Genomic DNA, 15,207 nt, shown 5'->3' with positions numbered 1-15,207 from the left:
TGATGGTTGTTTTAGCATCAACCAAAAACCGTTGTGCACAATGATTGAATCAATGATACTTCGGAAAGGGGGTCCGTCAACTGCGGCAGCGTTATTTTCGAATGGATATACGCAAATAGCTTCCACGACAATTTCGATGTAACAACAGCTTCTGCCTCAGTCTAGTGCGTCTGCTGCATGCGCAGAAAAATCTATTTGCACGCTTTTATTTTCTCATACTTCTCAAATTATAATAAAGTCTTGCATATTTGTGGGAAGAGATACCAAGACAGGGAGCGATAACACCTTATCTAACTATTTAGTGTTATCAAAACGTTATAATAACGTAAAAAGTAGCTGGGATATGCAATTATGATGGTACAAATTAGAAAATTATATCATCAGTTTCAGAATGATAGGATAGCGCATTTTGGTTAGCACGCATGCACACATCTTAGACCTATAAGAAGTGCTGTGACGTCTTTTTAACCACTTGCGCGAGATTTCTTTCGAACAATATCATTGGGTGAGGCTGAGGAGCTTTTTTTTTTGTTTGTTTGTTTGTATTTGGGGGGAGGGGTAGGTACCTTCTTCTTCTTCTTTATTGTATAAATTTTATTTCCATTTCCGCGCTCCCCCTAAATACGCCACACGCTACTGAATAGAGCACAGGTTGCCTAAACTGTTGCGTGACCTTCTACCTCTCTAGTATTTTAGAGTTGAACAAACAAAAAAATTGCTTCAGTTCAGTGAATTTCTATTAATATATTATTGCATTCCTTAAATAGACAATACCGTGTACTTGTTCATTGTATGCATATCCAAAGTAGTAAGCTTATACTCGCAATAAATACTGATACAATTATTCCGTCACTCCAAAATTGAAGAGGAACTGATAAAGAGAGAAATGCTACTCTAATTCAAGACATATGATGGTATGCATAGATTTTTGTAAGTACAGCTGTACCGTTTAATCTAAAGCTGCTAATTTAGATGTTGACTATTTTTCAAATTATTTGAACAAACCAAGAGAAACATTTTAGTAGGCATGTGTTATTATACACTTGTTTAGGTAGGGCTTAATCCAGCTTTATATTTTCCTTTAATACAGATTTTACCAGTGGAAAAGAAAACTGGTTAGTGAGTACTTGAGCTGAATGTTGTAACATTGCTTGTGTTAAACCTGAACAACAGTGCTGTGCTTAAGATGAGTTTTTGAAGGCAATGCCAAATACATAAATATAATTTTAATTACAATTTGATAAATGCGGAGATGAAGCTGTTATATTACCTTTTTCTTTTGGTGCTGGTTTCATCTGTAACATCGCAATCAGGTAAATAAATGACACTGATTTTTCTTCTTTAAGATTCACATTTAGAAATTTAGTTTTTATTTTTTTATTCATTTCGTAAAAAGAATAAAACCTCAAATATATAACTAAAATGAAAAGCAAATACAATATAAATTACTGAATGAACATCATCAGAATTCAGTCCTTGATGCTGTTAAGCAAAACCGCCAAATATCTACTGCTATACAAAAACCATCTTTGTTGAAACAATGGATAAATTAATAATAATAATAATAATAATAATAATAATAATAATAATAATAATATCATTATTACTCAGTCAGTAAAATAAAATTACAGTACTAACAACAAAAATAATTCAAAATCAACGAAAATTACATAAAAGATAAAATACAGCAAAAATATGGTAAAATTAATTATATGATTCAGAGGGAGACCCTCCGATGGCTCAATCGACATCGCTTTTACAGTATATACCGTACTCTATGTGTCCTTTTCCATGCTGCACCATCTTGTGCACAGTAACTTCCAATCACACACAAACCGCAACAATATCTTTTTGTCAAATGATCAAGTCACTAAGCGTACCATTTCTAAATCACATAATTTTACATAAAATACACTAAGAATATCACACACACAAAAAAAACAGCCCAAAATCAGCATTCCGTGCAATCTACATGCGTAAGCTGTCCGCGACAGCGTTCTGTTTACATACATTTTAACTTTGATTAGGTTGTATTTATTCGGTTTGAACACCAAGGAACTCACGAATGTCAGAAGATCTAATCCCAGTAGGGTACTTCTGGCGGTGATTGGGCAGTACACCGGGAAATTGTACATGAACCTTATTGCACACGGGACCAACGACATTAACGTCTCATCCAAAAGACAGTGCGCTTCTATACTCACATTTCAGCCGCAGATGTTTTTCCTGTGGATAGTGGTTATTGCCGCTCATTTATAAGCCCTGAGTTGAGATATTATTACGACCGCTGGTCAGTAAGAATATGCATTTCATTTCCTTGTTATTGTAATGGAAATGGAACACCTTTGAAATATTTGAGACAGCATACCAAGGTAAATGAAGTTGTTCTCGAACTCCATTACTATTTTACAACACAAAACACAAGTTCTCGTAATCTCAAAAGCTCCGATGAGGGCAGAATAATAGAGGCAGTAGAGTATATTTGGCCCTAACGGCCGCCCATACAACACAAATTTATTAATTTATTATTATTATTATTATTATTATTATTATTATTATTATTATTATGTTACTAAAACCTACCTTATTATTATTATTTATACAGGCAACTCACTCACAGACTACTATCTAAAATGTTTTGGGAGTAGATTTAGTTATTAACCAGGAGTAATTATATTTCTCTCTTCCACACAGGTGTTTGTTCCTTACCTGTGGATCGTAGCTACTGCGGCTCAGTAAGCCCTGAGTTGAGATATTATTACGACCGCTTGTATGCAAAATGTATTCCATTTCCTTATTATTGTGATGGAAATGAAAACAACTTTGAAACAATCTCTGACTGCCAGGCATCATGCTTAGGTAAATGTAATTGTTCTGTAACTCCCATAATTGTTTTTTTTTTTAAAGCGTTCCCAATTAATCATAAATCTCAGGCCAGGTCTCCTTGCATGGTATAAAAAAATCTTGTTTGATGAAAATCTGAAATAACCCTTTAATCAAATTAAACGCTCATGCAAAATAATCAAAATAAGTTATCATCTTGCATAGAGACCCACGTTTTCTCTGAATTAAATCTTTTTTTAAAAAAAACTAGAATATTCTTTGAATAATGTGAAAGTTAATTTAAGGGATAACATTAATATTATTTACGGTATCTTTTGCCATTTTGAGCTTGTTGACCAGGCTTGAGCTGCAGAATTTTGATTGGACTAAAAATAATGAATTTAGCTTTTGGTATGTGGTTTCCTTTATTTACACTTGTTCATGTATCATACCTATTGACTAATATTATAATTGATATTAATATGAAATCATGAATAAAGAAGTTGAATATATTTACAAAGCATGTAAACAGATCATTTCGATAGGATCATCACCAATATTGAACGTTACGACTGATGACAATTATACAAATGTCTGGATGAAAATAATTTTGATTTTAGGGAATACATCGAAAGCCTGTGACAGTTCTCCTTGTCTGAGTGAAGAATTTTGTTTTGATAATGCAGCTGGTGGATTCTGTTGTGGTAAATATAATAAACCTTTTTCACAATGTACTAAATTAAACCCTTGTTCAGACTATCATTTTACAAAAACGTGTAACATGCCTAAATATGGTCAAGATGACGTCACATAATATGGGCATAATAATGCATAATAAAGAAATATTTATAATCTCAACAGAGTTTAGCAAAGTTTGTGACAAATACCTGTGTTTTCGCCATGTATGGGAATACCATCGCCATGCCCATATTTGGTCAATTATCACAAATGTACTGCACAAAACTCGATCGTGTGGTTGTGTAGTTTAAAGCTGAATTGATTTTTTTTCCACATAAAACTCCCATTCCTCCAGCTATCTATAGAGGTTTGATTGATGTATGGTAGGCTCTCCACTCCACTTCTGTTACAGAACATGAAGATTTCCAAAGGATTAGCTCAGTAGTTGATCACACTCCTGAGATATTCTTACAATTTTAAAATTGAAATGCTTCTCTATTATTTTGTAGCTCCTGGAAGAAAACGAAGAGCTGTAAAAGGTTATTAATGTTGCATTATACTTTGTAACTGCATCTTTAATAATTTGGTACTAGATCTCAAGAACCTACTCGAGTGGTATGGCAATCAGTATGGTATGAGAAGCACAGATCGTCACAGCAAAGTCAAAATCCACAAGGCACATTTTAGTCATCGTTGGTGTAGCTTTTGTTGTTGGTATATCAGTATATAAATAATGTAATACAGGCTATTTACAAGTCAACAAGGGGAAATGCTTAATAAGGTGAAATGCACATAATAAATGATCATTAATTTGGAAATGTTTTAGATATACGCTATATAAATATGCAATAATAATAATAATAATAATATTTAGCATCAACATTTACCAATGACTTTGTGTTTTGAGTAGGAGAAATAATTCATTTGACCTCCTATGTTTTATATAAAACGGGTACTGGTATAGGCCTACTGGAAAGTAAACTTGCCACAAGTCTCTAATTTATTGATTTTTCGTAGTATTAGCACATTTCGGAAAGCACCACCAGCGTCAGTTCATGTCGAGAAACTTTTTGATGCGAATTCAAATCTCACAAAAAGTATACTATGGAACGCCATGCAAATAAGTAATATGGAACGCCATTGGTGCCAAAATCGATTTATTCTTAAGCATTTTAACTGATTCAGACAACGTTTAGGGACTGGAACCCAGTCTAACTGGGAAGGCAAACAGACTCGTTGCACAGTCTGACCTAAACGCCGTTATCTTTATATTCATTTTATTCATTAATATTAAATGTATTTCATATATAGATCAATGTATTATCAATTGGTGTTATAATGGTGCCAGATGCTTTCAAGTGGATTCATGTCAACATTATGTGTGTGCATGTGCGATAGGCTACACTGGCGATGCATGTGCCCGGGGTAGGTATATTCTAACTCCTATAGTAATACAATAGTCAACATTGTTTCGTATTTTATAATATGATAATAATATGTCGTTCTTATATAGCGCTTAATGCCTTAACAAAGCCTCTAAGCGCATCACATCAAAATATCTTTGTAAAGGATTAAAACATTGATTTTTGTTCCATATACAGATCCGCTGCAAATTATAGTCTGCATAATCGAAGCATGGTGAACAAAAAATAATGAGTCGCTTTCTAGTCTTGACACTAATTCTCCATCTGAGTTGATTAAATATGTTTCGACAGTCATATTCCTATAATTCGGTTTAGCGCAGCGGTTGTGGTTCTGCATCTCAACCTTAAGGTCGGGGGTTCAATCCCTCGCATTTCGCTTGTGATATTGACAAGACACTTTATCTAGGGTTGTCTCTCATCACCCAGGAGTACAAGTGGGTAGGTTCAAACACAAAATGCGCTGATTGGAGTTGCAACATAATGGAATTCTCCCCCATGGATCCATGGAGCTAAGTATGCTTACAGATCTTGTTGGCATGAAATGCTATATAAGTCATATTATTATCATGTATGTTAATGGTTTTAAATCAAATTCCCATAAGTATAAAATTCTGATCTACCTGAACAGGACTATCTATAATTCTACCACTTGCTCCTGTTCATAAAAATTAGACTTTAACGAAGACGTGAATGCTATGATGTCACACGGTTAAAAAATACTATTATTTTTCTTACTAATTATTATAAACCTGTAAGTTTTTGTTTATCTTTGAATGCTTCTTTTTACAACCTCACAGTCAAAATGCTAATATCTGTGATAAATCTAAACACCTTTAAAGTATTAAAACATAGAATTGCTGACTCACTTTACGATAGAAATATTTAGACTGTCTGGATTTATTTTTGTTATGTATCTATTTATATCTGTGAAAAATTAAGTAAACAATTTAAATAATTGATTATATTTAAATTGTATCAGCGCAACACAGGCATGTTTTAAATATAAATCTTACTTTTGTTAATGGATTGTCCTAGAGTCAACATTTTAAAAGTTAATCTGGATGTTTTTATGATGCTTCTGGAATAATATAAGCATTATTGCATATTAGTTTTTGTTTCTAATATTTGCTTTTAGTGCAACGTGCTTGTGATAGCCACCTTTGCCAGAATGGTGGTACGTGTGATGCTGATTCCTATAATTCTTACACCTGTATCTGTCCACCGTGCTACACTGGTTATTTCTGTGAAACATGTAAGGAATTTTGTTCATGTACTGCGCACGCACCTACATTGGCTTGTGTACAACTTACTTTTTCATCTGCTTTAGGTACTTTAATAGAATTTAATGTCTGTAAGCTGGAGAGAAATTTGTTTGCAAGTTTGATCGTAAGGAAGTAATTGTCCAATAAATAGGCCTACTATTTGTTTTACTTTTACTGTAACTTACCCATTTGGGTATTTTTACCTACAAAGCCTTAACTGTAGTCCAATTATACAACCGATTATACAACCGTTATATAAAATGAGCCTGGTCATTATAGTTTATTATTTCTCATATTTCAGGGGGGATTTGGGGGGGGGGGGGCAGCCCCGCCCCCCCCCTTTTTTTTTGGAGTTAAAAAAAAAAAGAAAAAATAATAAAGAAAAGGAAAAAATGATAGCCCAGAACGCCTAAAATGTTATTTTCGGGCGTCTAGAACACAACAATTTTGACCCCCTAGGATGGTGTTGTCTCTTTACCTGCAAGAACTATAGTCCAGCAAAAACGTTTTGTAAAATGACCCTGCATGTAACATTAGTCGGGTTATTGTTGTTATCTCTCACTAAGTCTTTCATTCACATAGCAACCAGTGTATGTTTCAACCACCACTGTCAGAATGGAGGTGTTTGTATTCCGGATAGTGGCTCATGTACAACTTACTCTTGCTCCTGTCCTGGCTGCTTTACAGGAACCTATTGTCAAGAACGTAAGATCTGCGTTGTTTTTAAACATAATTTTAATCTTAGCAATAAAATACAATGTCCAATATACAAATTTACTTATTAGTTATTGTAGGCCTATGTTGCAGAGATCTCTTAACACCTTTTCCTTTTGCATAGAAATCGATGCTTGTTCCAACCACCTATGTCAGAATGAAGCTGTTTGCAGCACTGTGGACAGTGGTACATGTACAACTTACTCTTGCATCTGCTCTGGGTGCTTTACTGGAACGTATTGTGATACAGGTAAACACTAGAAAGACGATGTCCACGATAGGGGAGTGGTCGGCCGGGCATCGCTCGTAAATCTCTCGGAAGTAATCCTGGGGCCAAAACCCTCGGAAACTATTACATTTATGGGTTTAAAATGCTTATTTAATTGACTTTAATCTACTAATATGTAAAAATTATTTGTTTTTCTCCCCAAAGAATTGTTTCTTTTTTCTCCCCGACGGAGGACAACTCTCCTCGACGGGGGATAGCTCTCCCGGCAGGGAGGGGTCTCGCCAACCCGGTGCCGCTGCACCACTCCTGATTAGTTTTGTTTCTAAGTAAGTATTTATCCGAAATCTAATACATTATTAATGATAATAAATGATAGAGATATAAAGTGAAAAAGATAAGTACTGTATACATTTTACATGCTACTTTTTAATCTTTTGTATAGCAATCAACCGTTGTTCCAACCACCGCTGTCAAAATGGAGGTCTTTGTTTTCTTGACAGTTCATGTACAACTTTTTATTGTTCCTGCTCTGCATGCTTTACTGGAACTTACTGTGAAAGAGGTAAATGTTCAATTTGATAGACGTCGGTAATATGGTTCATCTGATACTATGCCCAAAATACTGTTACGCTAATTATAACAGTGTTATACTTTTTCCTAATGCAGTACAGTACCTCTGTTGTTGTACATGGCCTATAACTAATTATTTTAATGGCGAGTCGAGTGAACAAGTGGCAAGGCGCCGCTAACTACAGCCTTAACATCGTCGCTGATTTGAGCCAATCCTCTCCCAGGTTTTGGTTGGTAGAACGAGGGTCCCCGACGAGGGGGCCGATTCCCCCACGAGAGATCAGTTTTCCCAGACCAAAGACAAAGCAGGCGTGGTCGAGCTTCAATTAAAAGGGTTGGAAAGCGGTCCTAGGGGGCGAAGCCCCCGAAAATTTTGACAATTTAAGGGCTTCAAAGGCTTATTTAATCGATTTTATAGTCTACTAATATGTAGAAAATACATATAATTTTTTTTTCTCCCCGATCAATTGTACTTTTTCTCCCCGACGGGGGTGGGGGGTTCTGGCCCCCTGGCCCCCGCTGGCGACACCCCTGACCCCTGACCCGTTTTGCCACTAAATTTTTAATTTTAAGGCATATATTGAACTTAGTGCTCTCACCTAAATTACGTTGCGCACTATTATACTCCTAACATTACCATTACCTTCTGTGGCCCTTTGTGCAGTATGAAACTGTTCGATTCGAAAAACAAAATTATCTAAATTTCCTAGTCACTATTTCAATAAAACAATAGAGGTGTATTAATATTTTTAGCTGAGAATGGTTGCTATGTCAATCTGTGTCTAAATGGAGGTGTTTGTAATACTGTTTATGGTTCCTGCTCAGCCTTCACCTGTGTCTGCCCCACAGGCTACTCAGGACAATTATGTGGAACAGGTAACATACTCAGATTAAAATAATTATCACAGTTACATAGAGCATGCTGGTGAAATAAGTGTAATGTTTTCTGTTTTGAAGTATACCCATGTTAGTTATTTTAATTGAACATGTAAATCCATACAGAAAATATAAAATTTCTGAATTTCTGTTTAAATTACTAATGTTTTATATATTTCTTTTAAAAAATGCTAATAATTTTCACAAAATTATGCTTCAAAAGGAGGTTTATCTTTACACTTGTATTTATTATTGACCTTGAAAATATCCATAGCAAGGACCTAATTAACAACAATAGTATTTTTAAATTATTGCTCTCTATTTTAAGCTAGTAATGTAGCTTTGTATTAATTATTAGCTTTCAATTCGTTACATAGAAGAGTAAATTGGCTCGATAAAACTATTAAACTATAAACACTGATAATAAAAAGTAATATTGGCATCATTTGTTTAAATGTTAATTTAGTTCTTTTGACAAAAATTCTCTCTTGTTTTGTAGCGTCGTGTGAAGTTTTTGGTGATTATGAACCTTGCAACAGTAGAGGGCAGTGTTCATATATTGATAGTAAGGCCACTTGCACTTGTCAAGCTGGATTCTTTGGTTCTCGCTGTGAAAGTAGATCCACAAGTAGGTAAACACCGAGATAAAACTTATACAAAAACATTTTTTTTTAAATTCGGTAGAAATGCCATCACATTGTTTAAAATCAGTGTCTTACCAGCTAGATATGTTGGCAAGTAACTAGAGGCATAATCAGGAAAGGTCCAGTCGGCCCAACATTTTAATATTTTTTAATTAGATATGGAAAATATAACAGATTGTATTCAAAATTAAAGTCTGAGAGTACATGTTCTGGCCATCTAGACGCATCATAGCCATACAATATTTATACATCAGCCTCGCCCATTTGGGTCGGGACTCTCCATCTGTAAAAGTACCTCCCTGAGCCCCGTCATTGTATTCACAGGTAACTTTTAAAGTCTCTCTACTCTTCCTACCAATGTAGCTGCACCCACCACTCCGCAATAAGAACCCATCTCAATGCTAATAGGCCTATATCTTTTATTTTTACACCATTCCGGCCATTACTACCGAAAAACGCAGTGACAATTGAACCACTGACTACTCTGCCACCAGCAAACAGGAAGCCTTCAACTAACTGCGGTGCCCGTGTAATACTTTTTCTAAAATCAGATCTTCAAGACGTGAGACTTCCCTATGTTTTCTTTAAATGCCGAAAATGCATTGTCTCATTTTAAGGGAGTCATGTTGTAAATCTGCATTATTTTTATTGAGAATAAATACATTTATAAGCCAGACACAACAGGAATGGCGCCAGCGGGGTGGGGAAAGATTACCTCGTTGGTGGCGTTAAACACAATTGGTCAGGGAGAAAAAAAATATGTATTTAATAATCCTTGAAACCACAAAATTGACCAAGTTCAGGTTCAATATATTGTCATATACAAAGTAAATGAAATTTGTTTTCCAAGATTCACAATAAAAACAATGACATACTAAAATACAATACAAAGATACGATATAAAATAAGTTAACCTATGCGTAAAATTATATAAAACATTATAAATATAAAAAACAATGACATACTAAAATACAATACATAGATACGATATAAAAGTTAACCTATGCGTAAAGTGATATAAAACATTATAAATATAAAAACCGATAAACATTGCAAACAATTGCACTTGACTACACGATTTTGAGCGATTACAGCCACTTACGCTCTCGTAGGGGACATCGGTCCCCATCGGGAAAATCCTGGCGCCACCCCGAGGCAAATGGCAGCGAGTAAATTATTTGATCTTATCCGAAATGTGTTCGGAAAAGCAGTAAGATATTGATAGTTGGTTTTTTTAAAATCTTTTGTGGGGTCGTACTACTTTTATTCACAATTCGTATTTGGCATAAATAAAACTGCACATCAGTTTCTCATAGTAGGTAAACATATACAGTATTATACTTTGTAGAAAACAAATATGATAAATTTTTAATATACAATGTGAATACAGCATTTAACGTATAAAATATCTCAAAACTCGGAGGCTCCGATGAGGAGCGATTCTCACGGTAGATGAAAAAGGTCTCAATCAATCAATAAATCATTCAATCGATCGATTGATCATTCAAACAAGCTTTTCTAATTCAATCGGGGGGACATGAAATGAAGTTGTTCAGATTCACTCTAGAGACGGAATTTTGGTGCATATTTAGCAAGAAAGCTGAAATGAAGCCTGCACATTTATCTTATTTTACAATTGTACATATGCGTGAGGTTTTGGTCCTTGAACGAGAGAGCTCTAGAGAGGCCTCGAATGTGTTTCATGCCAAAGAATTGTAAGGTATGTTTATAGTACATCTACCCACTAAAAAAAAAACAGCAGTGCTGATTTAAAAAAAACATTGCACTATACTCTGCCAGATATCGTTCAACAGTCCTAGTCTTATTTGCAACAAGCCACAAACCGGCAATGCAGTGACGGTGTTAGTAACATTTTTCCTACTACTTCCCACAACCAAAACTCATTTGATGACGGTGCTAGTAGTCAAATACCGATCTACCCCTCCACTACCAACTTAAGTACCTTTCAACAGCTGCGCAACTCTTATACCCTGCCACTACCAACTAGGGCTCTTCAACTTCAGGTGATTGTAGGATTTTTTTTAATACAGTTTACTCTTCAGTCATGCATATTAAGACAGTTAAAGGAATATTTAATGACATGTTTTGAAATGTTGTTAATTACTATATTACTAACAATATTCAAAACGTTGTTTCTAGGTTCCTGCACATTTCCAATGGAGCCCGGTGATTGTTCAGGGGCAGTATCACAAAGGCGATATTATTATGACATTTTAAGTTCAGCTTGCACTCCATTTGCATATTTTTGTGATGGGAATGCCAACAACTTTGAATCTTTACAGAAATGTCAAGCACACTGTGAAGGTAAAACTGGCTTATATTGTGCTATATTCTGTTTATTGTGCTAGAATTACAATTTAGATACAACCAATCAACAGCAAATAAGGAAGATTGCATTGGGGCGTGCGCTGTCCATTATTTTTAAGACGTGTTCCACTTGGGAACATTTGGAATTGTTGGTTTATCCAGAAAATATCTCAAACCAAGACTAATAAACAACATACAGCATACCTACAGCAGAAGTTGTCAGATACTTTTTAATGCGATACAATCTAGTGTCCCTTGACATAATTGCAATTTTTACTGGTAGTTGGGGCGTGCGCTGTCCATTATTTTTAAGACGTGTTCCACTTGGGAACATTTGGAATTGTTGGTTTATCCAGAAAATATCTCAAACCAAGACTAATAAACAACATACAGCATACCTACAGCAGAAGTTGTCAGATACTTTTTAAAGAGCATATGCGATACAATCTAGTGTCCCTTGACATAATTGCAATTTTTACTGGTAGTAAGAACTTAGTCTATTGTTGTACAACTAGGATGAGAAATTGTGTGAAATTGATTATGGCTGGTTGAGTCTTCTGTTTCAAATGTCTGGTGAATTCTAAATAGGTTGCTCAGTGCAGATGCCTAATCATTTTGTGTGTGCATATTTTTACAGAACCATTCAAAGTTTGTGAATCCACTTGTGGGAATGGTGGTAGATGTATTCCTGATGCATCCTCTGTTAGTTGTTTCTGTCCAGAATGCCTCACAGGAACTAATTGTTCAAGAAGTAAGTTTACTTTTGCGTGTTGATTTTCCTTGTGCCTGCCTGGAGAGTTCTTTTTTAATTACTAAGCATCGTTTATCCTTGAATTAATCAAAACTTTCATATATAATTTTACTTATTTCTACCATAACTAAATCTTGTCATTACTGAATGGTTTATTTCTTGCATTTAATCCCGTTTAAGTCTTTCTTAATATCGCCTTTTGTTGTTATTTTAATGATGATTTTATATATTATTTGACTATTGAGCGTCATTGTTCGATCGTTGGGATTCATTGCATTAAGTTACGCGTGCTCAAAATTGTTCAGCATGCCAACTTCGCTCGGAGGGTCAGATTTAGTTAATAACGTTTAATATCTATACAAAGCACCTATTAAGAAATTGTTTCTCATTTTAATGTATATTTATTAATTGCATTGAGTTATTCATGCTTAGAATTATTCTGCATGCAAGCTTCGCTCGGGGGCTCAACTTACTGAGAATCTGTCTCTTATACACATCTAGATGTGTATAAGAGACATTCCTGTATGTCTATTTTAAACCACACTGTCCTGGAACAGTATGCACAAATTATAACTAAATTAAAGCTGGGCATGACCACTGCGCCGAACGCAATGGCAATTTTATAGAATACGAAAAGCAACGAGGATTTTGACTTCCGCGGGAAATCATTAACCGGCGTCATGCGCCAAAGAACGGAGATAGATTCGTCGGCTGACAGTCGTACGACTGTCGTTTGACGTAGTGTACCCAGCTTTAGTTCATAAAATCGTATTTTATTGTTGAAACAGTAACAAGTAACTTTCATTTAGTTCATTTTAATTATTTTCTTTTCATTTGAAATTTGTTTATTTTTATTATTTTATTTATAATTTTCGAATTAAAATGTAGTAAGCCTAGTTACTTAATTATCGTATTGTTGAAAATATACATTAGATATTGGCATATCTGCACTTAATCATATAGTGAATCTGTTGGGTGTGCAAGGAATAAAGAACTTAAAAATAAGAATGTTGTGTTACAAGAATACGCCTAGCATTTAATACAATTATTAGGCCTATACGTTCCGATGACATTTATTTTACACTTTAACTTTCAACTTGTGGGGGAGGGGGGTTTGTCATTAGTCTATTGCATTTAGTTTATCAAAATACTGAACATCCTACTTGATTTATAAGTCAGTTTTAAATTTAAAAAAAAAAATAATAACACAATATACTTTAACTTTCAATAGATTCTATTTACAAAGATTATATTACAATAATCACAATACCCAAACAAAAAATTAAAGTCTTCATCGACTTCTTCCACACAAAAAGAATGGAACCACAACTGTACAACATTTGAATAGCCCCAGACTCTCCCGTTTTGCATACCTAATGAGCGGTTGAACGATGTAAAACATCCCGGCTGTAACAACAGCAAGTTGCCTTACCAAAACCACCTAAATGGTGATGACTGCGTGCATAATTGAGCTCTATATAGTGTTAGAATAGAACCATTCAAAAAAATTAACATAACCTTATAATTTTTTGAAATATTTTTTGAAATATCTTCTTATAAGAATCACTAAAAGTTTTGTTAGAAATCCCGTACACAATTGGATTTAACATAGAGTTAGCGTACGCCAACATAGAACAGACGTAAAATGGGAGTCGGCATCGTCCACATTCACCTTGTGTTTCAATAACAATACTGTGAATTAATGAAGGAAGTATACAGATACTGAAAGCACCTAGTATTATCGAAGTTATCCTTGCGGCTTTAAAATCACTTCTATTATTCTGTACTGCTTGGCAGGTTGAGGATGATACCTGGCCAGCCGTTTTCTTCGCTTTACAGTATATACGCAGATGAAATGCGTACATTTGAGTTGAAACAAGTATCATGAATGTGTATTCCAAGACGTTTTGCACATCTTTACTGTAATATGGCGAGAGGATGACGATGAGCCCGAGTATAACTATGGTCCATGTAGCTATTAGGGTCAACATTACCGATCGATTATGCACTTTTATAATATACATATATGGATACATAATAGCGAAGTACCTATCTCCTGCTAATAAAAGATGGTGTAAAAGAGACAACGCGATAGTTGATACCATGACTTTGTGAAGAAGCCAACCAACAGTGTCTCCAAAGTAGAAAAAACGTCCATGAAGAGCAAAAAGAAGTCCAGCAACAAAGCCAAAAATCCCTGTTAAGACATCTACAAGTGCCATGCTAGCTAAAATAATGTAACACGGTTTTCGCAATGATCTGATACTGTAGACAGAAACAATTACGAATACGTTTCCTATACAGATACCAAGTGTCACAAAACCTGATGGAATTGACAAAGCTTTAGGAAATAAACAAATGGTTAAGTCTGTGTTGTTCACCATGTTGTCTACTTATTGCTTACTTAAATTCAATTTATAACATTTTTTCTCATAATAACGTATTACTTCTTTAGGTTCTTCATAGACTGGGCTCCAGTCCCTAATCTTTGTCTTTAAATTGATTTTGGCACCAATGGCGTTCCATATTACCTACTTACTTGGCGTTTCATAGTATACTTTTTCTTGGATTAGTTCTCTAATTCGCATAAAAGTTTCTCGATATATACCGTCGCTGGTGGCGCTCTCCAAAATTAGCTAATACAAGGAAAACCTATAATTAGAGACTTGTGGCAAGTCAGGTTCTTCAGAGCTTGTGGTACGTTTTCTTGATAATTGAATACCTCAATCTTCAAATGCCAAATGAAATACTAGTACCAATAGTGTATCAGTCCTTAGCATGCGTATTCAAACATCTTCAACGTCGTGATTTGCGTTATTTGTCTGCTCATAGAAACTGTGTGGTTCATGAGTTGTTGTTCCTTGTCACCTTGCACTCTGTCAAATGCTGTCTAATAAGATTGAGCTTT

The 15,207-nt window shown here is 34.9% G+C and overlaps 2 protein-coding genes across 2 annotated transcripts; one reads left to right on the top strand and one right to left on the bottom strand.

Annotated features, from left to right (window-relative positions):
- The first annotated feature begins 793 nt into the window (after positions 1-793).
- Positions 794-12,775, top strand: LOC117117147 (fibropellin-1-like). The gene is made up of 15 exons (XM_033261357.1): positions 794-930; positions 1,091-1,313; positions 2,695-2,859; positions 3,444-3,527; positions 4,011-4,040; positions 4,813-4,926; positions 6,061-6,177; positions 6,770-6,892; positions 7,026-7,151; positions 7,573-7,692; positions 8,454-8,576; positions 9,076-9,204; positions 11,381-11,545; positions 12,186-12,299; positions 12,732-12,775. The coding sequence occupies exons 2-15, from the start codon at positions 1,253-1,255 to the stop codon at positions 12,773-12,775; spliced, it is 1,515 nt and encodes a 504-aa protein (XP_033117248.1). The 5' UTR covers positions 794-930; positions 1,091-1,252.
- A 683-nt stretch (positions 12,776-13,458) lies between these two features.
- Positions 13,459-14,756, bottom strand: LOC117117092 (trace amine-associated receptor 1-like). The gene has a single exon (XM_033261275.1). The coding sequence runs from the start codon at positions 14,681-14,683 to the stop codon at positions 13,808-13,810; it is 876 nt and encodes a 291-aa protein (XP_033117166.1). The 5' UTR covers positions 14,684-14,756; the 3' UTR covers positions 13,459-13,807.
- Positions 14,757-15,207: the final 451 nt, after the last annotated feature.

This window comes from Anneissia japonica, unplaced genomic scaffold (assembly GCF_011630105.1).
Source record: "Anneissia japonica isolate Jap-2015-1 unplaced genomic scaffold, ASM1163010v1 scaffold287835_len3118868_cov185, whole genome shotgun sequence".
Lineage (NCBI taxonomy): Eukaryota > Metazoa > Echinodermata > Crinoidea > Comatulida > Comatulidae > Anneissia > Anneissia japonica.
The sequence above is the reverse complement of the archived record's forward strand: the minus strand, read 5'-3'. Positions and strand labels throughout refer to the sequence as shown.